The sequence below is a fragment of the Diceros bicornis genome, chromosome 9, assembly GCF_020826845.1.
Source record: "Diceros bicornis minor isolate mBicDic1 chromosome 9, mDicBic1.mat.cur, whole genome shotgun sequence".
In the NCBI taxonomy this organism is placed as follows: domain Eukaryota; kingdom Metazoa; phylum Chordata; class Mammalia; order Perissodactyla; family Rhinocerotidae; genus Diceros; species Diceros bicornis.
In genome coordinates this window covers 21539357-21564799 of record NC_080748.1, presented here as the reverse complement: position 1 = coordinate 21564799, position 25443 = coordinate 21539357, and the positions used below count along the sequence as shown (strand labels likewise).

The 25443-nt window shown below is 39.7% G+C and overlaps 1 protein-coding gene and 1 pseudogene across 1 annotated transcript in view; one reads left to right on the top strand and one right to left on the bottom strand.

The window, feature by feature from the left end:
- LOC131409904 (serine/threonine-protein phosphatase 4 regulatory subunit 2-like) overlaps positions 1-25443 on the top strand; it is a 157566-nt pseudogene that overhangs the window by 21616 nt on the left and 110507 nt on the right.
- Positions 1705-25443, bottom strand: part of LOC131410377 (phosphatidylinositol 3,4,5-trisphosphate 3-phosphatase TPTE2-like) — a 25232-nt gene continuing 1493 nt past the window's right edge. Inside the window, exons 2-8 of the mRNA XM_058548567.1 lie at positions 23168-23228; positions 22271-22352; positions 22080-22168; positions 10011-10072; positions 8378-8458; positions 4726-4831; positions 1705-1822 (exon numbers count right to left, since the gene is read on the bottom strand). Coding sequence (XP_058404550.1) covers positions 1713-1822; positions 4726-4831; positions 8378-8458; positions 10011-10072; positions 22080-22168; positions 22271-22352; positions 23168-23228 — 591 coding nt within the window. The 3' untranslated portion in view covers positions 1705-1712. The remainder of the gene's footprint in view (positions 1823-4725; positions 4832-8377; positions 8459-10010; positions 10073-22079; positions 22169-22270; positions 22353-23167; positions 23229-25443) is intronic.

Here is a 25443-nt window from a genome sequence, read left to right as displayed (position 1 = left end):
CCACACTTGAGATGTAATCTTGATTTTATAGATAAGAATACTGAGCCACAAAGATACTAACTGGCTTTGACCACGGGCACACAGTGTGTCGTCTCCTCTACCTATAGCTTTTCACCAGGAGAGCAGTATTTCAGGATGCACGTTGCAGGACTCCTTATACTGCATTGTATAAGGAGAAGGAAAAGGTAAGGAGATGGTTGTAGAAATCTAGGCATGAGCAAATGAGGTCCTGGACTAGGTAGTGGCAATGGGAACAGAAAAGAAGGGAGTGAGTGAAGAGAGATTTCAAAGGTATAATCAGCAGGAATTGGTGACCAACCGAATATAGAGGGCCAAGGCAAAGAGAGAATCCAAGATAATACCAAATGTGAAGGCCTGAGTGAGAGAATGCTGGTGCCGTTTGCAGAAGCAGAGGAAAAGCTCATTTGATAAATATGGATTGACAAGTGTGTCTGAATTGTTGGGGCAGAGACTGTCCCTGTTGTAGCTCCGGTGTCTATCACACAGTGGGTGCTCTAAATATGTGTTGAGTGAATGAAAGAAAAAAGTAGAGTTTAAAGCAGGGGGATGGATGAGCAGAACCAGTAACAGAATATGCACAGAGATGGGAACAGCAAGCCAAGGGTCAGGCCTGGGTGAGTGCCCTCATGTAGGGGGCCAAAAAGAAGGGAAAGGAATGGTGTTGGAGAGGTAGTAGTAGAACTAGAGACAAAAGCCTGAGAGAGAATTTTAAAAGTTAATTTTTCTTAGACCCACGAAGGAAGCTTTCTTATTGCTTCCGAGAAGGTCTGGAGTCTTAGGCATTGCTTTACATGTAACAAAACATTGAGTATCAGGTCCTATTGCTTTGGGTAGAGATTCCTCCGCAATCCAGACACTCGTGCATTGTTTCTCACAGTGCAGTCCCATGGGACATCTGGGTTAGAATCACTTGGGACATTGCTAAGTCTAGAGATTCCTGGGCCCCATTCCAGATTTCCTGAATCATACTTTTGGGGTACAACCTAGGAATCTGCATCTTACAAGCTCTTAGGTGATTTTCTCGCACACTACAATTTCAGAATCAGCGCCATACAATAAAATGACGAAGAAGAAGAGTATATGGCTAAAAATGACCAGATACGTGAATTTAAAACTCTGATAGATTCCTGGGAGCATGCTTGGCATTTAGGGAAAAGTGAAAGGCAATGCAACACTCTGAACTGAAAATATGTTCTGGAAAATGCCCTGAAAAAACTGTTTTGAACAATGAGTTTAATTTACCTCTGACTAGGGACACCCAGTTGGATGGTAATCAGAAAGCAACCTGGGGCCGGCCCCGTGGCTTAGCGGTTAGGTGCGCGCACTCCGCTGCTGGCGGCCTGGGTTCGGATCCCGGGCGCGCACCAACGCACCGCTTCTCCGGCCATGCTGAGGCCGCGTCCCACATACAGCAACTAGAAGGATGTGCAGCTATGACATACAACTACCTACTGGGGCTTTGGGGAAAAAAAAATGGAGGAGGATTGGCAATAGATGTTAGCTCAGAGCCAGTCTTAGCAAAAAGAGGAGGAATAGCGTGGATGTTAACTCAGGGCTGATCTTCCTCACAAAAAAAAGAAAGAAAGGAAAAAAAGAAAGCAACCTGGCCTGTCTTTGTGGTGAGCAACGGTTTGGGAAGGTCAACATGCTGATTTGACATTGAGACTGAGACAAACACCAGAATTTTCAGTTCATGTGCTTTCTCTTACCCTGCAGTTTATGTGAGCAGCAGAGACAAAGACAATCCTTCGCTCCATTGTTATTTGTACTTTTAGATCATTTCCATTGCCATTTCCAACACCTGAATGAAATGAAAAAGTTAGGCTGGTTAGAGCAAAGACCAAAATGTCTCACCAATTAACATTATGGATCAAAAAGACAAAAGATTATCCCAGCTAACAGCATGTCCATACTGAAACATTTGGGACTGCATCGATTTTGTCTTTGAAAGACAAGACTTCAAGCCCAATTCTGTCTCCTAAAGCAGAATTTAGAAGGCTGGAGAAAAAAAGAGACATATAGTTCAGCTTCTAAGACTTAGAATCTCATCGTTTCATCTTTCTAGGAAAAAAAATAGGAAAGGTGACTTTGCAACCTTCCTTGTTAACATGTTGCTTGCTTCAGACTTCTAATCATGATGTTTCTTAACAAGAGTGTAAGTTCCTCTTGCCCTAGTTTAAGTCCAGTTCCTAGCACAGCCTCTATGAAAATATAGGATAGCTGTATCCAAACATTCCTGCTGTGGTCAGTGTATATTTACAGACAAATGGTTTCTTGCCCCTTTTGCAATTCCAATGACCCGCTTCCTTTAGCATTTCGTCAAAGGGCTGGATTCTCAAAGCTCCAATTAATTTTTATTGCTTTCCTTTCAACCATGCATATTTCATTTAACTATGCACAGAATTAGGGCCGGCCCCGTGGCTTAGCGGTTAAGTGCCCGCGCTCCGCTACTGGAGGCCCGGGTTCGGATCCTGGGCGCGCACCGACGCACCGCTTCTCCGGCCATGCTGAGGCCACGTCCCACAGACAGCAACAAGAAGGATGTGCAGCTATGACATACAACTATCTACTGGGGCTTTGGGGAAACAAAAAAGGAGGAGGATTGGCAATAGATGTTAGCTCAGAGCCGGTCTTCCTCAGCAAAAAGAGGAGGATTAGCATGGATGTTAGCTCAGGGCTGATCTTCCTCAAAAAAAAAAAAAAAAACTCCATTAGACTAAATGCCTGTCTGCCTGTATGGAATAGTTTACTACTCACAGAGGTTTGTACAGATACTGTTATCCCCAATGTTAACAAAGAAGAGACTGGGGCAGAGTGTACACTCAGGTACAATCCAGGCTCTCACGCCATCCAGATGGTTTATAGTTGGCTTTAAATTCCTTAGAGGAAGAAACTGCTCCAACAGCCCACTGTGCTGCCTCTCACACTGTAGAGTGAGGCAGTCCAGCAGGCTGTGGGGGCCACTAAGGGTGGAGAGGAGGGGGAGCAAGGTGACGCTGACCCCTAACTTCTACCAGGCAGCCCCCTGCTGGGACAGGCTGTGCTTCTAGGCTCTGCCTGCACAATGCTTGCTTGAAAATTTAGACCCAGATTTCCCGCAGAAACAATGCTACTGGGTTGAAGTTTGTTTTCAGAAGCCAGAAACCTATGTAATCTGTTTGTGGTAATCCACTAAAATTCCTCACCATCAACAAGAGGTGGTGGTGATATGGGTGTGTGTGTGTGTGTGTGTGTGTGTGTGTGGAGGGGGCATGTAAGTAGTTTGAAAAAAGCATTTTATATTTTAACTAACAATCATAATTTATTTTTTTGACTATGCAGTTTATATTAAAAGATTCTTTCATTTCTGAATAATTGGACGAAATGTTTCAAAAGTATACATCTAGATCTTATTTTGGGTGACTCCTCAGAAGGCTATAAACACTGTGCTGTCTGGGCAGATACCAATGCTCTGGCACCATTCCACCCAGGAGAGGTCCCGCACTCAGCACATCCTCATGGTCCACAATCTGGCTGGTGCTTTAGGGATCAGAAGCATCGCCCCTGCTGCACCTCTGGCAGTGAGAGTGAGGCCCCATCCCCTCCCTGCAGAGACATCCCTTCTTTCCCACCTCCCCGAGGGTGAGCTGTGCAGGCAAGAGAGGTGAGTGAGAGAGAAATAGAGACACGGGACTTGAGGCCAGTTCCTCTCCCCTCCCTCCTTTCTTTTCTTTCTCAGGTCCCAGAGATGGACGATCTGACCAACTTTCCTGCCTCCCTGGGCGGTGGTAGATCCCAGTCTCTCTCCATCATTCCAGAAGCAGGCAAACATCAGCTCTTTTGAAGTTTATAAAGATTTTTACTCCTGGTAATAACTGCTAACAGGGGGCTGAAAGGCACCCCACAGAGCTCAGGTTTCTCTCAACCCTTTCCATGTTCACGTAGATTCAGGTAGGGAAGACCTAAGCGCTGTGCCCGCAAGAAGCATTCCTTGACCCCCAGGACGGGCAGGGCCCAGCCTCTGTGTGCTCCCAACACTGTGGTCAGCTCTTTGTCTATGTACTCACTCCCCTCCTCTGCTTACCACCCAGGGACTCCTTCAGGGCAGAGAAACACTAGCATGGGGCTGGCCCAAAGCAGATATTCGGTAGTTATTTGTAAAAGGGATATGTGGCAACAAAATTCATTTGCTGTTTGGGTATTTAAGACATCCTGATGGAGTTGCTAGGGGTGAGGGAGCTACAGGTGGAGGACGGAGGGGAAAGGGAGAGACCAGGGTGATGAGAAAAAAAGAGTCTCTGAAAGGAGTAGGTGAGAAGATGGTAGGGATGCCCCTGCCAAGACGATCCCCAAACTAGAGGTGGGTGAGAGAGAAGTGGTCTCCAGGGCTCACGGGCCCTTCCTCTTCTGCATCAGAGGTTCCACTCTGAAAAGTCCACCTGGGCTGAGGCCAGAGGAGCAATGGGAACAGGAGAAAAAGGAAATGGATGGACCCCTCAAACTGGTGACGGGAGAGGAAAGGAGAGGACATCTAAGGGTTGGTAATATGGCCACAGCACTGCTGGGCCAATGGGAAATTCCAGAGGGAGGGGTTCATGTGTGAGGATACATAAAAAGACAGCGGTGAGTTGGGACTGCCTGTATATAACTATGAGGAAAGCCCTCCTGAATAGTAAGAACACCGGCCCTCCTGCCCAATTCTCAAATTATACGTAAAGCACTTACCACGAATTGAATAAATAACAATTTTTTTTATCTTGACGATTTTCCTTGGAGGAAGATTCAAATTGTAGATATTTTTCACATCTGCAAAATATCCAACATATCTACTCTGCAAAACAACAGAAGCCTCAGTTTAAGTGGAGATGAAAAGCCTAAAGTCAGCATTCCTGATTTATTTTTTATATAGAACTTGTTAAGGAGAGTAATTAATGAAGGAAACATTTATTGGATGCCATTATATGACTAGGCATTTTTATATCTGTTGCCTCACGACTGAATATCAACCTTAGAAAAAGATACTGAATGAAGAATGAAGTGCTGTGGGGAAGTAACAAGAGAGGAGCCAGGTGTTGCTTACAGGCTGCTGTGACTGAGAGGTCAACTAACCAGAACCAACAAACCAGCTGCAACAACATCACCACGAGATGCAGCTAACTGCAGCTGTGCAAAAGGTCGATCCGAGGGTAGAAGCTTAGCTGTGACTGAGTTAAAGGAAGGTTTGTGGTTTGCTGGAGAGCAGCCTCGTAAGCATGAGCGAACTGCAGACCTGAACACTCGAGAGGAAGATCTCTCCAGGACAGTAGTCGATACATATTCTTCTCTCGTCCCTGCCAGCCGAGTTCCTTCATCTTCCATTTCCCCAATTCTATTTTTGCAAGGAAGCCCTGTCCTTTCAGTCTAGCTCTTCTCCTATGGCAAGCGGCTCAGAAGGGCTCTCCTTGAATCTTGCTTTAAGAAGTTGAAGAGTTCTGGTACCGAATCAACAGGACTTAAAAGTGCACAGACTCTTCTGCAGCCAAGGGGAATTGTTAATCCAATTAACTGCCATACTTTCCATTGGAAAGGGCCAGTCAAGGGAAAGGCTCCTGCAATTTCTTAACTCAAGGGTGGAGGAAATGTAGTCTGTAGAATGGCCCACAATGCAGCGTCAGAATGTGATGGTATCTGAGAATTACCTCCCCACATGGAGGGAACTCTGTCCCGGGGCCTTGCCAACACAGCTGGCAAACCTGAGGCCGAGTCCTTGTATTGGTCTCCCAGTGAATCAGAAAAGATTCAGTTGTAGCCTAGGGAGTGCTGGTTCTGGACCAAAGTTAGAGAAACTGTGCATGACTACAGAAGAAATGGGGAAGGGAAGCTGTACAGGGGAGGCCCTGAAGAAGTTACATCTAACGTCCCCTTGGCTTCTGCCACTAGATTCTCGACTTCCCGCTAGAGGTTGTCACCCACCACGGCCCTCAAGCTGCTCTTACTCCCACTCTTCCTTCTCCTTCAGCCTAAAACAACAGGGGCTTGTAACACAAGTTAATAAAGCCAGCATCCACTTAGTAAGCACTCACTACAAACAAAGCAGATACTATGAGAGGCGCTTTGGGATGCCAAGGGTGGAAAGGTGGGTAAGACATGGGCCTTGTCTGCAAAAGGGGTAGAGAAGTCACTGCTTCACATGGCTAGAGAATAATGTAAAGTCACTTAGTCCCTAAAAGAAACACAAAGGGCTACAAGAACTGAAAAAGAAAGCGACTACTTCAGGCTAGGAAGAGAAAAGGACCCCAGAGAAAGGGGCCCACAGGAGCAATAGCATGTGGGTACAAAGTGGTGACAGGCTGAGAAACAGGAAACGGTCCAAGTGTGTTAAAGCGTGGACATGTGAATGCACACTGTGGAAGAAGCGTTTGGAAAAATCAAATACCAGAAGACCTCGAGGGTCTGATTAAAACATTTATACTTGTGTACAACTGGGATACACAACTATGCACTGGGGCTTTGGGAGAGAAAAAAAGAACTCTGTGTTAAGAAGGCTGAAAGACAGGCAATCAATCAACTGTCAAAAGATGTAAGGGCAGTGTAAGCTTCAGGAAGTTTAAAAAAAGAAAAAATTTTATATTTGTTCCCATTGGCAGTGGGGAGCCATTACGGATTTCGAACATGGAAATGGCATGGTCAGAGCTGGGCTTCAGTAGGTTCATGTATTACTTTTAGCCAACGGCTTATTACTAGCTTTTTTTTCTTCTTTTTTTTGCTTGGGTGTGGCAGAAAAGGATCAGTGGATAAGGCTGAGTTCTTTTGCCCCAAACTCAAGGTCTAGAGCCAGCAGTTACAGACTAAGGCCAAGGTTACCTATTGAGCTTCCATCACTTCATTCAAAGAAAACTTTCATCTGCAGCCACATCCACATCTACTTAAGAATTCCCAACCAACTCTCACTTTGGTTGGAGGGGCAATATAGAAAAGGCAAAATAGATGAGATGCTGTGCACAGGATGGGAAATAATGGGCTTCAGAGTCTGACAGATCTGGATTTGAGTTCTTGGTTCAAAAAATTTATTTCCCTGAACTTCAATGTCCCAATCTGTAAAATGGGAATCATGATGGTGCCCACTCATGGAGTTATTGAGAGTGTTAAATGAGATAATGAATGTAAAGCCCTTAGCATGGTTCCACAAAGTCTAGTATATTTAAACTCTATAGGATAAATGTCCTGGTTTCTGCAATAAACAAATTTCAAGGAATAAAAAAGAGAGGTGGGAAACCTATAAACTAAAAGACACTTAAGAGACAAAGCAACCCAATGAAATGTGTAGTCCTTCTTTGGACCCTGATTGAAATAAACTAAATTAAAAAAAAATATTTTTAAGATAATTATGGAAATTTAAACATGGACTAGACATTTGATATTTGGTATTATTAAGGTATAATATTTTTAAATATGATAAATGGTTTTAAGGGTTTTTTTCAACAACCCAAGTCTTTGTTAGATGTCACACTAAAATATTTGTGGGGTAAAATGATCTAATATCTGGGATTTCCTTCAAAATAATCCGGGTGTAGAGAAAGAGTGGAGAGTGGGTGTGTGTGTGAGGAGAATGGGGAGGGAATGGACGAAGCATGGTTGGCTACGTGATGAAATGATTGTTGAAGCAGTGACGTGACTGTAAGGAGATTTACTGTATGACTGTTTTGACTTTTTATGTTTGAAAACGTCCATAATAAAATGTTTTTGAAAGGAAAAAATAGGGTAATAGCATAGATTTCACATGGGTTGTCTGAGTATTAAATGAGCTAATATATGTGAAAGTACAATAGTGTCTGGCATAAAATAGGTTTTTGAAAAATGTTAATTCCCCCTTTTCTTTCTCTTTCAAAATACAGCCTCCCCGTGTCTCGCTCGCTCTCTCGCGCTCTCTCGCTCTCTCTCTCACATACACACACACACACACACACACACACACACACACACACACACACGTGCACTTGCGATGTTCTGCATGGGCTGAACTGCCCTAGTAGGGGTTTGTGAAAGACTCAGTTGCTCTTTGCAGGGAATAATAGGCTGATGACTTTAGTTATCTTCAGGGGTCTGGAACCTTAGGAACTGGACCTTCCTAGTTTGGGAAGGGAATCGACTCCTGAACTCTGCAAACAATAACCAATATAAAGTGGAAAGCAGGATGCTCTGGGGAGAACTCAGTGCTTCCAAAGTACAGGTGCGCCACACTCATGTCTCTCGGCCCCTGGGCGGGATCCGGGCCTGTCACAGGGCACCCGAGTGCTGCCACCTGATCACCAAAGGAGGAGAGTCTAAATGAAACCAGGTAATCGGCGCCCATCTAACCCGATTCCTCCAAGAACCCCTTTCTTTAAAAGACACTTACCTGGGAAGGGGTCTCTATCCCTTGAAATTTAGAGCTGGTGGTTTTATCTGTTCGTCGTTCTCCAAAATAATAAAGGCTGTCCTACAGAAAAGGGGAGAATACAATCACGGTTCATTTGTACTTTCCTTTCCTATATAAGGCATTCTTAAGGTTTCCGAGGCACATTATTTCCTTAAGTCGGCGGTCTTTGGGCAGAGGCTACCCAATATAACAAAATGAACAAAGCCACATCAAGGCCTGCTCTCATTCAAAGCTTCACAAAGACATGGAATTTTAGAGCTGGAAAGACCTTAGAGATCATCTGGTCCTTCTTCCTACCTTTCCATTTTACAAATGGAGAAGATTGAGACCAAAAGAAAAGCAAGTGACCTGTCATGGAGACGTGTGCCGCCAGTTAGAGGGAGCACAGGCCTGGGGCACAGGGCTCTGGCTCTCAGTCAAGGGCTCTGGATCAATGGCTTTCAAACTTTTTATTTTTAAAGCTGCAGTCCACATTAATAAACCTAGGAGTCCACATTAATAAACACACACACACACACACACACACACACACACACACCTGAAACAAAAGCTTCACAAAATAATACCATTTGGTATTTTCTATTCTAATCTATTTTGTTTTACTAAAAAACATGCAAGTCACAACCCAACAAGTTGATTTACAGCTCACTGATACACCGTGATCCATAGTTGGAAAACATTGTCCTAGAACAGCCGTGTCATAACCTGCGTGTCTGAATCAGGAACAGGAGACGGTGGAGTCAGAGTGCCGGCACTGTGCACAGCCTCCAGCTCCTCTTCCTGCACTGCAGGCCAAGCGAGGAGCAGAGCTGCCGGGAGCGGGTCCTCTAGTGGTACCTTCTCAGCAAGATCACGGCAGAAAAAAGACTGACAACCCTACTTAAAGAAGTAGAAACAGCCCACCCTGTCTTCTCAGAAATTTCCAGAGGGCACAGACCCCAGCTATATTGACTATGCAAAGATAATAACATTCAGGAGAGACTTTGTTCTAAGTTGAAAAATGATACCTTTTATCTACCTAGCACTTCTGAGGATGTCTAAGGTCCTCTGGAGAACTTACCTTAACCATCTTGATATTATTCTTGTGAGGAAGGAGGAATTCCCGTAATTGTTGGGAGCAGGAGCAGGGCTGGGACTAGGTGAGGCGAGTAAAGCATCTAGGTTGCTGAGTACTTTTGCAATTGCATAACTTGACCTTTCTCATCTCACATTAATCCTGTCCCTATTGAGTTCTGTTTTTATTTAAAATGTTGATATTGTATACATCATGGATTTCTTGCACTAACTTTGATTTTTAAAAATATCGCACTAGAATATTATTTATCTTAATTTCTAAGATTTTTGGCATTGCCTTACATTTTGTGCCCGAGGGGAGTGTCTCACTGACATCACCCTAGTCTTGGCTCAGAGTAAGAGGTACCTAGGTCAGCTACTGACCAGTCTAAGTTAAGCAAGGATGTATTAAAACCAAGCTTCCTAATAACTACCTCTCCCATTACAATTTCATTAAGTACCATGGCTCAAAGGATCATCTTAACATCCTACCAGTGAGGCTTCAGAACTAGCAAATTCAATCAGCATAAGACAGAGTTTGTAGTAACATCTTTCATACCTCTGCAGTTACAAACACTTCACTGGCAATAAGGCAGGCACAAACCATAGTTCCTGTGCGTCCTAGAAAAGAAAAGTAGTTAGTTCATGAACCATTGTTCATGGTAGTACTTGGTATAAAAATACTCTCAGAAATATTCACAGTTCATCTTGGACTGATTTTCTTTCATTCTGCAAGTGCTTGTTCAAAATATTTCAATTCAGAAATAGCCAAAGCTGTTTCACCGCTCAGAGGTTCTACCTGGAATTCTGCCCTAACTGTGTGCATGAACGCACGTGTGTGTGCGTATCCTGTTCTTGAGTCACCACTGCTGGGGCCTGCAGTAATTGGCAGAGGCAATCAGTTCTGCTCTAGGGCTCTGAAGCTAAAGAGTTACCTACCAGTTAAGAGCTAATCACACACCCTGTTTATCTAACATCAATAAAAGTACCTGTAAAAGGCAAAACATGGTCAGAACCCAAAACACCATCTTGTATTTGAATACCCATTATTCCTTACATTTTAGTTAGAGTTTTTAAGTGTGTTACAAAACATATATGAAAGTAAAAAGGACAGTATAATGAACCCCCGTGTACCTGTTCCCCAGATTCTATAATTATCATATCATATTGCTGTACTTGTTTAATTTCTATTTCCTCTTCCCTTCCTTCTTGCTTCTCTCTCTCTCTCCTCCTTTCTCTTTCCTCCGTAGCATTGTAAAGCAAACCCTTGATTTCATGTCCTTTCATCCTCAGTTTCTTATGTTTTATTCCAATATATATTTTTGTCCTACTATACAAAATTCGAGCTAAAAAATTATGTTGCTTCTTTTATTTAGACAATGATCTGTAGCTTTTGTCTTAGCCAGTATATGCTGAACTTATTTTATGTAATTCCAAACTTAGCCTTCTACCTTGAGATGCACTCTATTTTCTAGTCCATCTTTTTTTTTATTGGACCACTAAAGTTATTTTGCAGCCCATAGGTTGAAAAACACTATTTTAAGCCAAGTACTTCCAAACAGGACTTTGTACTACCCTGTGCTATTACAAATAAAAGCCTCTTGCTAAACGGAGCTACTGACCGTTAATGACCTGGCTGTCAGTTGTATAGACTGTTAATATTTCAATTTTGGAGGACATCTCTGGTCTCTATAAGTCTGATATTTTCCCATTTGAAAAAAACTTTTTCAGCTTCACGTCCTTGTGGCTATGGATAAGTACAACCACAGCCATAGTAGATGCTCTCTCATCCAGTCAAGTCATGTACAGCAGGGAATCATAAAAATGATACATACTTGGCTTCAATATTGTATTTTCACTTAAAACATAAATGTACATTCATTCACTACACTTCTGATATTAGACAAAGGTTTTAACTTTTTAAGTATGAGTCCCCCCAGTTGGCGTTCTTTCTTGGAAAGGCCAGGCTCATGGTATAAACCATTGCCTCATCTATATTTCTAGTTTCAGATTCTTTAGAGCAACCTAGGTCCAGAATCCTTCTAGATTTTACTACTGGAATTTTTCTCCCAATGTTTTACATTAGTCTTACTTGCATTTAATTCAGCTGCAATTTTGGTTGTAGGCACTCAACTTCATTGAATCTTCTTGAAACATTCAACTTAGGTTTCATAAAATTGTAACTCTTTCTGTTCACTCCGACATTTTACAGATCTACATAATATTTGATTACTTGACGTAAGCATAATAACAAGTAGAACTGGCAGATACTGGTGGAAGCAGAAACACATAGCCATACTAAAAAGAAGCTCACTAGCTACAAGTTTTCAACAGGCCAATGGACACCAATAGGTGTGTTCATGGTGGGAATGGAGAACATCAGATAATCTACCAAGTTAGTCAGATGGAAGTCATAAGAGAGCTTTTGTTATCCTGAAGTCAGCAGAAGCATCTTGCACCTCTAAATATAGCACAATTCTTGGCTTTCATAATGCTAATAACTAACGTTTGGGTCATGCTTTACAGATCTCGTATAATCTTTACAACAACTCTGTGAGGTAAATAACCCAGCATAAAGAAACTGAGAAACTGAGGTTCTGTAAGTTTAAGAAACTTTCACATAGTCAAATAGCAAGATATCTTAACGCCAGCTTATATGACCTTTTACAACAATCCTTAAACTGTATTCTTTCTCAAGTTGTGTCCATCACCCTTCCTCACAATACAGATCTTATACTTCAAATTCTTGAATCTACAAGCAGAGCACTGAGGTAATTTTCCAGACACCAAGAGTGGTAGCTGTGTGTGTGTGTGTCCCTTAGAGTTGTTTAAAGCACTTAAAAATGTAACTGAAACAATTTCTTCTTCAAGATATTCAGACCAAAATAGGCTTTTGTCAGTTTGACTGCCTTATTTGATACAATGAATGTCTCAAATGAAGATGAACTTTGTAGCATCCTTTAAAAGACTTTGAAAGAGCTAGAGACGCTTAAATATTCACTCCTATTATTTAAATAAAAATATGCTCATTGCATATCTACTAGAAAAAGACTCAGGAAAGATAAGTCTGCTGCTAAAAACTGATAGCATACAGTTGAAGGATAACAATAATGGCCAGTATTATTGAGCCATCGACACTTCTTGCCAGATGGATAATTTTCATATTTCATTTAATCTCTACAATAGGACTCTGAGGTTGGAACTGTCATCATCCACATTATACATATTAGAAAACTAAAGCATTGAGAGTTTAAGTAATTCACTCTGCCACACAATTATTTAATGGCATAGTTGGGATTTAAACCCAGATATTTTATTTCAAAGCCTGTGCTTTTAATCATTATGTTCTGATAACTGCAACATTTCAATTTTCTTTTTTACTTGTCAGTCTTTCAAATAGGAAAAAAATTCCAATTGAAAAGGATAGACTAAACATTAGTAAAAGACATCTATAAAAGACAGCTGAAGAATCTGAGAGAGAGTTCTCAGTTCATTCTAGTCCTTGGGCCCAGTGGAATTCTATTCCAGAAAACTTAGAATTCCTGACTGGATAAACTTGCAAAAGAGATTCCCCAGCATCACTAGTTATTCCCCATGGTGGAGAACAGGAGAGGTGTGGGTAGCCTAGAGCTGATTTCATTTCCTGCTTTGAAAACCAGGAGGTGGTGCATTTCCCAGATTGTAAGCCAGTAACCTTGGTATCAGTTGAGGGAGAAATTTTAACACAAATATACTTGAAAGGATTGGTTGCATACACATAGATCAAGGAAAGCCATGATCACTCAAGCTCAATGTGAATTTTCTAGGCTCTGGTGGATTTATTTCATTTACTTCTTTGATACTCTCTTGGTACTCTTTATACCCTACCTTCCCTGCACACCTGTACTCTCAGGGTACTCCTCGTGTGACATCTCTGCTCAAATGTCTTTGTATGGGTAAGACCTTCCTTGGCCATCTACATATCAATTAGCAACCTCTCTCCCACTTCATATTCTCCTTATTTTTATTTTTTCAATTGCACGTATCACCATCTAATACATATATTTTTTCTCTGTAAACAATAGACTGTGGTCTCCATGGGAGAAGTGCACGTGTCTGCTTTGTACACTGTCACATAAATGCATCTAGACAGCATCTGGTGTTCAATGCATGAATGAACGAATATATCTGCCCTTTCAATTTATCATGTCATCCGGTCCCATGACCACTCATTTTTCTCATTTTGTTTTCACTTCCTCAACCCCCTAGAAGCATGATGGACAATTTCACTGTTGGTTTTACCAATACTGCATAACATTGCCAATAACATTGCCACTCTCGCTTCTGGGTCCTTTTGCTGTACCCATTCTGTACAAACCTAATACTGGGTCAATTTGGGCACCCACTTCCTGCATTCCTAGACCAGAGATGCAGAGACACCAGAGATGCAGAGACACCAGAGATGCAGAGAACTGCTGGAGAAAAATCACACAACTTTTCATATTGGTAATAATATCAATTAATGGTGTACCTTCCCACTGACTCTGAGTTTGTGTCTTCATTTCTTTCTTCACAGAGGCGAGACCTCCCATAACTTGTTGCCTCCCAGTGCCCCCTACAATCTTCCTGTGACTATGTCTATTCCTGTGACTACACCTCTTCCCTTGAATCTCATTGGTGAGGAGTTTCTCCTCTTCATTTAGCCAAATCCTCCACTTGGGCTCTGGACCCCATCCTCTTCTCTCAACTCAGGGTTTTGACTTTATTAGTCCCCATTCTTCTGTATCTTCAACCTCTCCCTCTCTCTGACCCTTTCCCTTGGCAAATAAACACATTCAGGTCCCCCCCGCCGTGTCTTATAAACAACACTCTCTATCAGCCCCAAATGCCCAAACACCTAACTTCTCTCTGTCCTTTTGCAGCCAAGCTGCTTGAGTCCCTAGTCTACACTTGCTATCGCCACTTCCTCCTCATTAATGATTCTGGTGCTGGCTATCTTTAGACCCCATTTTAATAATTATAAGAGCTACCATTTATTCACTGTTTACTATTTACCAGGTGGTCTACTACACAGTTTAATATGCATTACCTCATTTTAGTTTCTTAACAATCGTCTCAGGTAGGTATTACAATTCCCAGTTTACAGATGGGAAAACTGAGGTTTTGTTTTGTTTTTTTAAGTTTATTTATTTATTTTTTTGTGTGAGGAAGATCAGCCCTAAGCTAACATCCATGCTAATCCTCCTCTTTTTGCTGAGGTAGACCGGCTCCGAGCTAACATCTATTGCCAATCCTCCTCCTTTTTTTCCCTAAAGCCCCAGTAGATAGTTGTATGTCATAGTTGCACATCCTTCTAGTTGCTGTATGTGGGACGTGGCCTCAGCGTGGCCGGACAAGCAGCGCGTTGGTGCGTGCCCGGGATCCGAACCCGGGCTGCCAGTAGCGGAGCGTGCGCACTTAACCGCTAAGCCACGGGGCCGGCCTGAAAACTGAGGTCTTGAATGGTTATCTAACTCACCCAAGTGGTTAGCAACGGTCCTAGGATTTAAATTCAGACAGTTTAATGCTAACTATCCCACTATTACCAACTGCATAATGATATGCACACTTTGAGGAACACCATTCTGTAGCATTTACAAGTTTATTATGGCTTTCCGATTTTATTTCCAAATGCTTTCTTACATAACCATTTTTTTCTTTTTATCCTTTTACAGTAATATCACAGTAGATATGTACAAGTTTACGAAATCAATCCATTTATCTAGCTTAGTCTTGAACTTCTTTATGTCCCGCTAATATGACTGCCTTTTCCAGTCACCTGCAGGCTTGCTTGACTCCTCTGGATTTTTCAATATTTTTTCACTGTACCCTGGATCACTGTTTTTGGAGTTTCCTTTGCTGGACCTTTTTTTTTCTTTTTGCTTCATTTCAGGTATTTTGTTATTTATCTGGCAAATCTGGCAAGGAGGTTTCTGTTCTACCATTTTCCCATAAAGGACACAAAAATATTCTAAGAAATTCTAAAGAGTTTTCTTTACAAGCATACTGAGAATATTAAATCTGAGTATTATTTGCATTAGAGTTCAATAAATCTAACAAAGATGATTGAAAGTTCTGTTTCTAAATCAAGATGATGATTTGAGCACCAACGGTAGACTGAAAAACTTCCACCTCTATAGCAAACATGTGGAAATGATAGAGAAAAAACATGGCTGAACTCAATAATGAAAAGGCAAGGAAAACACAGAGGATCAGAAATGGAGAGAGGAATCAAACTGGTAGGTAGGAGGTGAAGCCAAGAAACCTCAAAATAAACTATTAGAGGAAAAAGAAAAGGGTGAGAGGATCCACAGAATGCAGGAAAAGAGATAAAAAGAAGCACAGAAAAATTGTGGTAAATATAAAACACGTAATTGAATGCCACAGATAAGTCCAAATATGTCAGCAATCACAATAAATACATTGAAAATGGAGCTACTAAGGCTGCATTTTTAATGATGCAGGTATATGCTGTTTCAAGAGACAGACCTAAACCAAAATGACACAGAAAGGTTGAACATAAAATCATGACAAATTTATAGCAGAAAGAATCCATTCAGAAGATATAATAATCATGTATTTGCATGCACCTCACAACACACTGTGAAATATAGAGAGCAAGAGTTGACAGAATAAAAAGAAGAAACCAACACATGAAATAGTTGATATAAAGAAAGAAATAGTAAAAAAGATAAGAAATAGTAAATATAAAGATTTGAGTAATATAATTAATAAGATTGATTTAATGGATAGATAGAGGCCCCTGCTCAAGAAAATTAGAGAATATACATTATTTTCTAGGTATGAGATTTCTAGTTATAGTTTTAAATGGATCCTACATTACACCACAAAGAAAGTGTCAACAAATTCCAAAGACCCAATATCATCGTGCAGAAAAGAGTTAACACAGCAGGCCTGAGACTGCTATCCATAGGCTTGCTTGCAAGTTTTGCCTTGGCTGGCATCTGGGAAATTGGAATTTGGGAGGATTCCCACCATTCCCAGATAAGACTGGCTCACTGTGCCTAAACCGTTTATGAAACAATATGGTTTATGCTGAACACCTGCTTTTCTTCTGAGAGTCTGGAATTTCAGCGCATGCCAGGGAGAAGGTGTCTGTGTGACCAGCCCCCAATGAAAACCTTGGGCACTAGGTCTCTAATGAGCTTTCCTGATCTCACGTGTGTTGTCACAACTCAGTGCTGAAGGCATTAATCACATCCTGTGTGACTCCACTGATGAAGACCCCTGGAAGTCTGTGCCTGGTTTCTTCTGGACTTTGCCCCAAGCGCCTTTTATCTTTGCTCATTTTGCTTTGTATCCTTTCACTGTAATCAATCATAGCCATGAATATGACTATGTGCTGAGTCCCGTGAGTCCTCTGGAGAATCACTGAGTCTGGGGGTGGGTCTTGGGGGCCTCTGACACAGCTGGTGGTAGAAGTGGGATTCACTAAAATGACCCTGACTCGCTGCAATATGGCAAAAGCATTGTTTGGGAAAAGGAAGGATGAAGGGATGGTACGACAAATCTGTGGTGCCTGAGTGGTTGTGGAGTTACCAGTGGTGTGATACAGCAGCTCAGGTGCTGTTGTGAGACGGAGAAGTTGCCTATGGAAGTAAAAATGATGGATCCAACCATATGAGAGTTGGCTTGCTGGCTCCCCTAGCAGATTTTGGCTGTGCTGGCTAAAGTGAGGAAAACATGCAACCCAGGTGATGCCCTTGGTTTTTATTCCCTCCTCCAAGTGGAAGGAGAAAGGGCCAAACATTCCTAAAAGTGAGCTTTGAGTGGGCCAAAAATGTTAAAAGTTTGCACTGCTCTTTTCTCCAAGTTGAAGGAAAAATGGTTAGATCAGTTCCCAGCGTGAACCAAAGCTTTAGATAAACCAGAGGGAAAAGAATAAAAGGCAAAAACTCTACAGTCATTACTGAGCAATCATATAGATTGGTGCTTCTCAAATTTCAAGGTGTATGAGTCATCTGAGGATTGTATTAAAATGCAGATTCTCATTCAGTAGGTCTGTGGCGGTTATGAGATTCTCCTTTTCTAAATGGCTCCTAGTTGATGCTAATGCCGCTAGTCCACGGACCTCACTTTGATTCTAGATCACTATCTCTGAACAAATACAATGAAAAATCAATAAGAAAACTAGGGCTAAAACTCCTAAGCACTAGGGAATTTAAAATAAATAATTTCTAAATAATCCAGATGTTTAAAAATCACTTCTACATAATCTCTGTGTTAAAAAAAATCAGGTAATTTTTAGGAGAATTATTTTTATGAGAATTAGTAGAATAATCATAAATTATTCAAAACTAAATGACAACAAAAGCAGTACCTATAAGACAACTGGAAGTTAGCTAAAGCAGTATTAACAGGAAAATACATAGACTTTAAATACATAGATCACAAAGCTAAGAAATTAAAATTTAATTAGTTAAATTTTCAATTCAAGAAAGTAGTAAAAGAAAATAAGTATACTCAAAACAAGCAGAACAAAATTGAATCTAGCAATTTATTAAAAAAGAATACAGCACAACAAAATTGTGTTTATTCCAGGAATACAAGGTTGGTTTACCATTTGATAATCAGTCAACATAATCAACCAGCTTAATAGAATAAAGGTGAAAAAGCATATTATCATCTTAAAGACTCAGAAAAAGCTTCCAATAAAATTCAACATCCACTCATGTTAAAAACTCTTAGCAAATTAAAGGAATTTCTTAATCTGATAAAGAGTATCTAAAAAGCAAACACATTCACACGCAGGCACACACAAAACCCTAAAGTAATTGACGAGACGTTGTTGAAAGCCTTTCCTTTGACAGCAGGAACAGAACAAGGATGGCTACTATCACCACTTCTAATTCAACACTGTACCAAAGGTTCTAGCCAGGGCTGGGGGAAAAAAAGAATTGAAAGGAAAAAAAAATACAGTTCGTTATTTTCACATGATGTAATCCTGTGCCGTAAATCCCAAAGAATTTACAGATAAATTAGTAGAATTAATAAGAGAGTTTAATGAAGCTGCTGATTGCAAAATGAATAAAATCAACTGCATTTAAAGCAACAATAAAAAACATTTAGAAAATAAAAATTTTAAAGGGCTATCATTCATAATAGTATCAAAAATAACAAATACCCAGGAATAAATCTAATGAGAAACATACACAGAAAATGAAAAAACATTGTAAAGAGAGATTAAAGAAGACCTAACCAAATGAGGGGATATCTCCATTTATGGATTGGAAGAGACAGTATTGTAAAGATTTCGATTCTCCTCAATCTACAGATTCAATATAATTCCAAACAAAATTCCATCAGGCGTGTGTGTGCGTGTGTGTGTGTGTGTGTGTGTGTGTGTGTGTAACTTGACAAGGTGATTCTCTATTTATGTGGAAATGTAGATGGCCTAAAAAACCCAAACAATTGTGAAGAACAACAAGATGGATGGATTTCCTTGACTGTAAATCAAGACTTATTAGAAAGCAATTTGTGTTACTGGCACACAGGTAGATGAAAGAGCAATGAACAGAATAGAAAGTTCAGAAACAGATCCATGTCCCGCAGAGCAGTAAAGAAATGAAAGTCTTTCCAATTAGTGTGCTGAAACAATCAGAGAGCCATATGGAAAAACACGAAACTTGACCTCTTCCTAACACCACACACAAAAATCAACTCCAAATGGAACAAACCTTCTGTAAGATAATATAAGAGAATGTCTTTTTAAACTCAGGGAAAGATTTCTTAATTCGGACACAAAAACACTATCTTTATAAAAAGAAAGAATAATATACATTGACTATGTTAGAATGAAGAACTTCTGTTAACCAAAAAATACTCGTGAGAGAGAGAAAAGGTAAGTTACAGAACAGAAAACCTTTCTTGCAATACGTATAACAAACAACAGAGTTGAAATCGAGAATAAAGAACTCCTACAAGTCAACTGGAAAAAATCAAACAATCCAGGAGAAAAAATGGACAAGGAAATTAAACAGATACTTCACAAAAAAGGATATCCAAGTGGCTAATAAACCTATGAAAAAGCTGTCTCAGTTTCATTATTATTCTGTAATAATCATAGAAATGCAAATGAAAGCCATAATGAGACACAACTACACATCCACCCAATGGCTAAAAATAAAAACGACTGAGAACTCCAAAGTATTGGTGAAGCGTGGAGCACTTGGAACTTTTACAAATGTCAGTTGAGTGTAAATCGGTACAACTGTTTTGGAAAACAAATGATATCATCTATCAAAGTTCAAGATTCATTATCCTAAGACACAACAATTTTAGTTCATATACTCAACAGAAATGTGGGCACATGTGCAACAAGAAGCGAGTATTTCATAGCAGCATTATTTATAATAGTAAAAACTGGAAACAATCCAAATGTAATAGGAAAAAAACCCTTCCATTTGCAGTATTTAACAAAAGATATGCAAGACCATCATGAAGAAAAGTATAAAATATTATTGAAAGACAGACAAGATGGTTCAAATAAACAGAAAAAAAACCCATGTACAACTCAATATTGCAAAGTTGTCAGTTCTTTATCAAATTAATCTATAAATTCAATCAGTTCCAATAAAAATCCTAAATGTATATTATTGTAGAACTTAATAAAATGATTCTAAAATTAAGTGTAAGAAAAGCCAAGACAATTCTGTCTTTATCAAGACATATAAAGCCATAAAAATTACAATAGCATGATATAGAGAACTCAGAAACAGTCCCAAACATTTATGGAAACTTGATAAGTGACTGAGAAGGGATTACAAATCAATGGGGAATAAATGAGCATGCAATAGATGGTGTTAGGACAACTTCCAACCATATGAAAAAAACACCTCCCTCTCCAAATTCTAATTAAAGACCTAAATGTAAAAAATGAAACTTTAATATTTTATATTAGAATATCTTCACTATCTCAGAGTATGGGTGGGTTTTTTTTTTTTTTTTTTCCTGCAGGGAAAGATTCACCCTGAGTTAACATCTGTTGCCAATCTTCCTTTTTTTTTTTTTCTCCCCAAAGCCCCAGTACATAGTTATATATCCTAGTTGTTAAGTCATTCTAGGTCTTATATGTGAGCCACCACCAAAGCATGGCAACTGACAGAGGGGTGGTGTGGTTCCGAGAACCAGAAGTGGACCTGGGCTGCCGAAGCAGTGAGCGCCGAACTTGAACCACTAGGCCATCAGGGCTGGCTCTGGATTTCTTAAACATGACAAAAAAAGCATGAACCACACACACACACACACACACACACTCGACTGATAAATTTCACTACATTCAAAATTACAAACTTCTATGTGACAAAATAAATCATAATAAAATTTAAAAGACAACACAGTGGGAGGAGATATTTATAGTATAAACTACTAACAAAAAATGAGCATTCAGATTATTTAAAGAAGTCCTATAAATCAATAAATATTTTGACTATCATGATACTACTGGTAACACGGAGGCACTAACCAACAAGAAGAGAGGAAAACCAATACGAATGAAAACTTGGAAAAAGAGGCTGCTCTGGTGCACACCAGCTGAATACCAGCCCTCCAAAGAGTCTTAAAGGAAAATCAATGAAAGACGTGAACATAGAATAATGTTAAGACCTCTCTCAGAAAAAAGAAAAAGATTAAATTTGAAATGAATGTTTTGCTTCAAGCAGGGAATTAGCTTTAATGAAAAGAAAACTGAAGCCAATTGCTTGAATTATAATACTTTAGGTTGACCCATGTGAAATGGCCATTTTTATAAGTAAAAGATAGTCAAAAACTGGCAATTCCATGTGGTTCAACCACTGTATTCTTCATTTATCCATGGTATTGTAAATTGCCAATATATACAGAATACTTCAACCTGTGGAGCTGAAGACAGAACTTGCCTACTCACGAATGGGCTTGAAACTCATTTTCAAGTAACACTAAAACTTGATTCTACTCAATTATATAAGCCAGTTTTAAAGAGTGGTGTTTTCCTGGAATTCAATATAAAAAGCCATTTTATAGCTCACCAAAAACATAATTCTTTGTTTGTCAAAAATTGTGAGATATGCTTAGATGATTATTAAAAGTTTGAAGCTGAATGAGAGAAAATCTAACTCAACTTAAATTGGCTGGATTTAGAAACGGCTTTTTTTTTTCATTTTACCGCCGCAAAGTCAGCTTCTTTGTATCATTACACTATAGGAATTCCAGCATAATTTTGGGTTTTTGAAATAGCATCACTATTGACTCCCTTAACCTTAAAAGGCTCTCGCAAAATTTAAGAATAATCTTAAATAGAGTAAAAGGGCTCGGACAGTAAACACCGCTTGTATTTCGACAGATTATTTTAGCAAATCAAAAATGAAGAAACCCAAATAGTCAATAAACAAGGGAAAATACGCTCAACATTGCTCAGTTCTTTTATTCCTATTTTCTTCCTTCCTTCCTCCCCCTCTCCTCCCTCTTTCCTTCCCTTCCTTCATTCTTGAAGCTAATAATAAAAAATGTTAACAACTATTAATACTGATTAATAGCAGTATGTATCTCGGTCTTGCACTTTAACATATGTTTCAAATTTCTTAAGAAAAAGAGAAAAGAAAAATGTTTTTACCTTTGCCGCCTTTGCAATGAATCGCTACAATGTTCTCTGTATCTTGAGCCAGCCACTCAACTACTTCCTTCGCAAGTTGCAGCATCTCACTGATTTCAAATGTAAGATTTTTAGTTGAATTAAAATACTTCAAAAAAATCAAGCTCAATTTATTTAGCCCTCTTCTGACAGGCAACTTGGAGAAAACTTACTTCAGAGTGGGGACATTGTGGTCGTCAATCATGACTCGATGGACCCTATGGTGGAAGTGCTCAGGATCATAAGCTTTCTCACCTAAAATAAATGATATATAGGTCATATTTCTATACCTAATAAACACAGTAAATGATCAAGCTATGAATAAGTTATACTTTTCTATTAGAAATTCCTTATCCATCTTTAAAAGGAGCTTTCTGACTGGCTCCTGCTGCTCTAAAAGAAACTAAATGGTCTCAAAAACATAAGGCCAGTAGTGGTTTGTCCATCTTGAGTGACCTAAGCCCAACTTATTTTGGTTTGTTTAATAGGCCTTACTTGAAATTTTCTAGCAGGCTACTCTTTACATTAGCGTAGGGTAGTTAGACACCACAGAGCAGAAGCAAATGTGGCTGACCAAAATGCTTGCCTCCTGAAAATGTCTATCTAATGTACAGGAAGAGGAAAACTCAGGAGAGACAAAGTAGTAAGCTGAGATATAATCTGTTTTCTACACAGTTTTCCTTTTTTTTTTTTCTTCCATGTAGGGGCCTGCTCTCCTCACACCCCACACCTAGTGGGTTAGAGTACGCATTTGTTGAATTGTCTGTCTTCAAAACACAAGCTGGCAGGAAAGACAGGAATATTTTCCTAATCTAATACCACTAGAGCGGACTCCTCCTAGAATGGGTCCGCCTCTACTCCAGCCTCCTGCCTCCCTCACAGGGCACTTTGTGCTGTTGAGCTATCTTCTCCCACCAAATAGGGCCAGCACAAGATGGACACTTTTTTAACTCACTTCCTACCATGACCAAATACTTAGGACTAGATGAAATGGAAAAACTGAATCATCTTCTTACATGCAGTGATCAGTTTTCTACCTATAGTAGCAAAATACCTAGTCATGTACATACTGCATAGATTGTAGACTTGATAGTGGTTTTGATGCTTGGTATCCAGGAACCGCACAACTTCCTAAAATCGATGGACACATATATTACATATATCCACACAGCACCAACAGAAGCCATTTCCTAGGAGTAACCTAAAGTGCTTATTACCTTTTATTCACTTGTCCCTCACTTAGCACCTTTTAGGGGAGATTCAGGGACTATGAGGGTACGTGCATTCCAAGTCATATCTAACCCACTGATAGTTTTCAAATAGCCCACAAGGTTGTGCTTGACTACTCTGATCAGCCTCTTATCATAAATACACATTGTTTAAAGACACCAGAGAAGGAAATTAGATGGTTAACCGGCTTTAAGTAAATTTGTTCCAAATCATTAGTTCACAGTAGTATATGATTCTCATCTAGATCTAATTCTAAATAGATATGTCTTTTAGATAATGATCTGGATATTACAATCTAAGCACTATTTAAATAAATAAATGCAAAAAATGTATGTATGATTGTGTGTGTGTGTGTGCACGATAGAAAAAGATAAACACATTATATCAAATTTTATTTTATTTATTTATTTTTTTGCTGAGGAAGATTAGCCCTGAGCTAACATCTGTGCCCATCTTCCTCTATTTTGTATATGGGACACTGCCACAGCGTGCCTTGATGAGTGGTGAGTGGGTCTGCCCCCAGGACCCGAATCTGCAAAGCCCGGGCCGCCAAAGCAGAGTGCGCAAACTTAACCACTACCCAAATTTTGGATAAGTGGTGGCAATATGGAGACTTTCTTGGCTCATCTGTGTTTTCTTATTTTCTAATGAATATGTATATGTGTATGTGTATATATGTGTATGTATATACACACATATATGTATATATGCATAACTTTAAAATAAGAAATAGTGGTTATTATTTAAAATATAGTTAATATCACCATACTAATACAACAATATTTCCAGCAAACTTATCCATCTGCAGCACACACATGTGCATGTGTCTCTGTCAAAAACAAAAGTTACTGTAAAAAATCTCAAAAATTGATTAGTATAGTACCCTTAGAGCAATGTTTCCTGGCTTAATATTGAGAAAAAGAAAAACTAAGGTATTAAAGTAATCAATTTGTTAAACTGATTATCCCTGTCAGGAGAAAATAATAAATCAAAAAGATAAACATTCTGAGTCTGCACAGGACTGTGGTAGGGGGGATAAATAGTCTTACACACATCAAAAATGCATGGGATTCCTTACACCAAGATAAAATCCAGATGGATTGAGGAATCAAATATAAAAAACCCACAAATATCTCTAAGAAATTTAAGTGAACATTAATCAAGTCTTTGGATGAGGAAGAACTAAGGATTAAATCAATGGAAGATCAACAGATTTATGTTTGACTTCATAAAAATTTGAAATTTCTGTTTAAAAAATGCCACACTACAACAAACAAATAATGGGAGATTTTTCAGTAAAACTGAGTGAACGAGGACGATGCCTAGTATACTCTATAAATTAGTTAGAGTAGTATAAACTAATAACTCATTAACAATAATTGAAAAAGTACTCCCTCACCCTATAGATAAATGGGCCATAAATAAAAACGTCAATTCACAAAAGAGAAAATCCAACTGGCTGACAACCTACATAGACGAATATTTAGCCTCACCAATAAAGATGCCAAAACGACGACGAAATGCCATTTTCACCCATGAAATTAGCCCTTTCCTTTTTAATGAGAAAATCCAATGCTGGCAAATATGGCATGAAAATTAAACCTTTGATTTATTGCTGATACAATCCCTTGGATTTGGCAGTATATATTAAGAACTCTGAAAGTATTCATACTCTTTGACCAGTTAATTTCCCTCCTAGGAATCTACGCAGAAGAAGCTTTATGCCTTTGTTGCTGCGTTATTGATAATACTGACACTTAACATCCAACACTAAAGGTTAATTACAGCACTAATAAAATATCATGCAACCGTTAGAATACGCTTCTGCCCTTATTTTCTCAGCTGTTTTTTGTTATTGGCACCATCAAGTTGATTCCGACTCATAGGACTCTGTGTGCAGCAGAGCAGAACCCTCCCTGGTCAGGTCCTTCTTCCTAGTCTGTCTAGTCTGCAAGCTCCACTGCAACCTGTCCACCATGGGTGACCCCGCTGGTATTTGAAATACCAATGGCATAGCTTTCAGCACCACAGCAACACGTAGTCGCCACAGTATGACAACCAACAGACGACTGGTGTGACGTTCGCTGATGAGGAAACAAACCCAGGCCACAGAGGC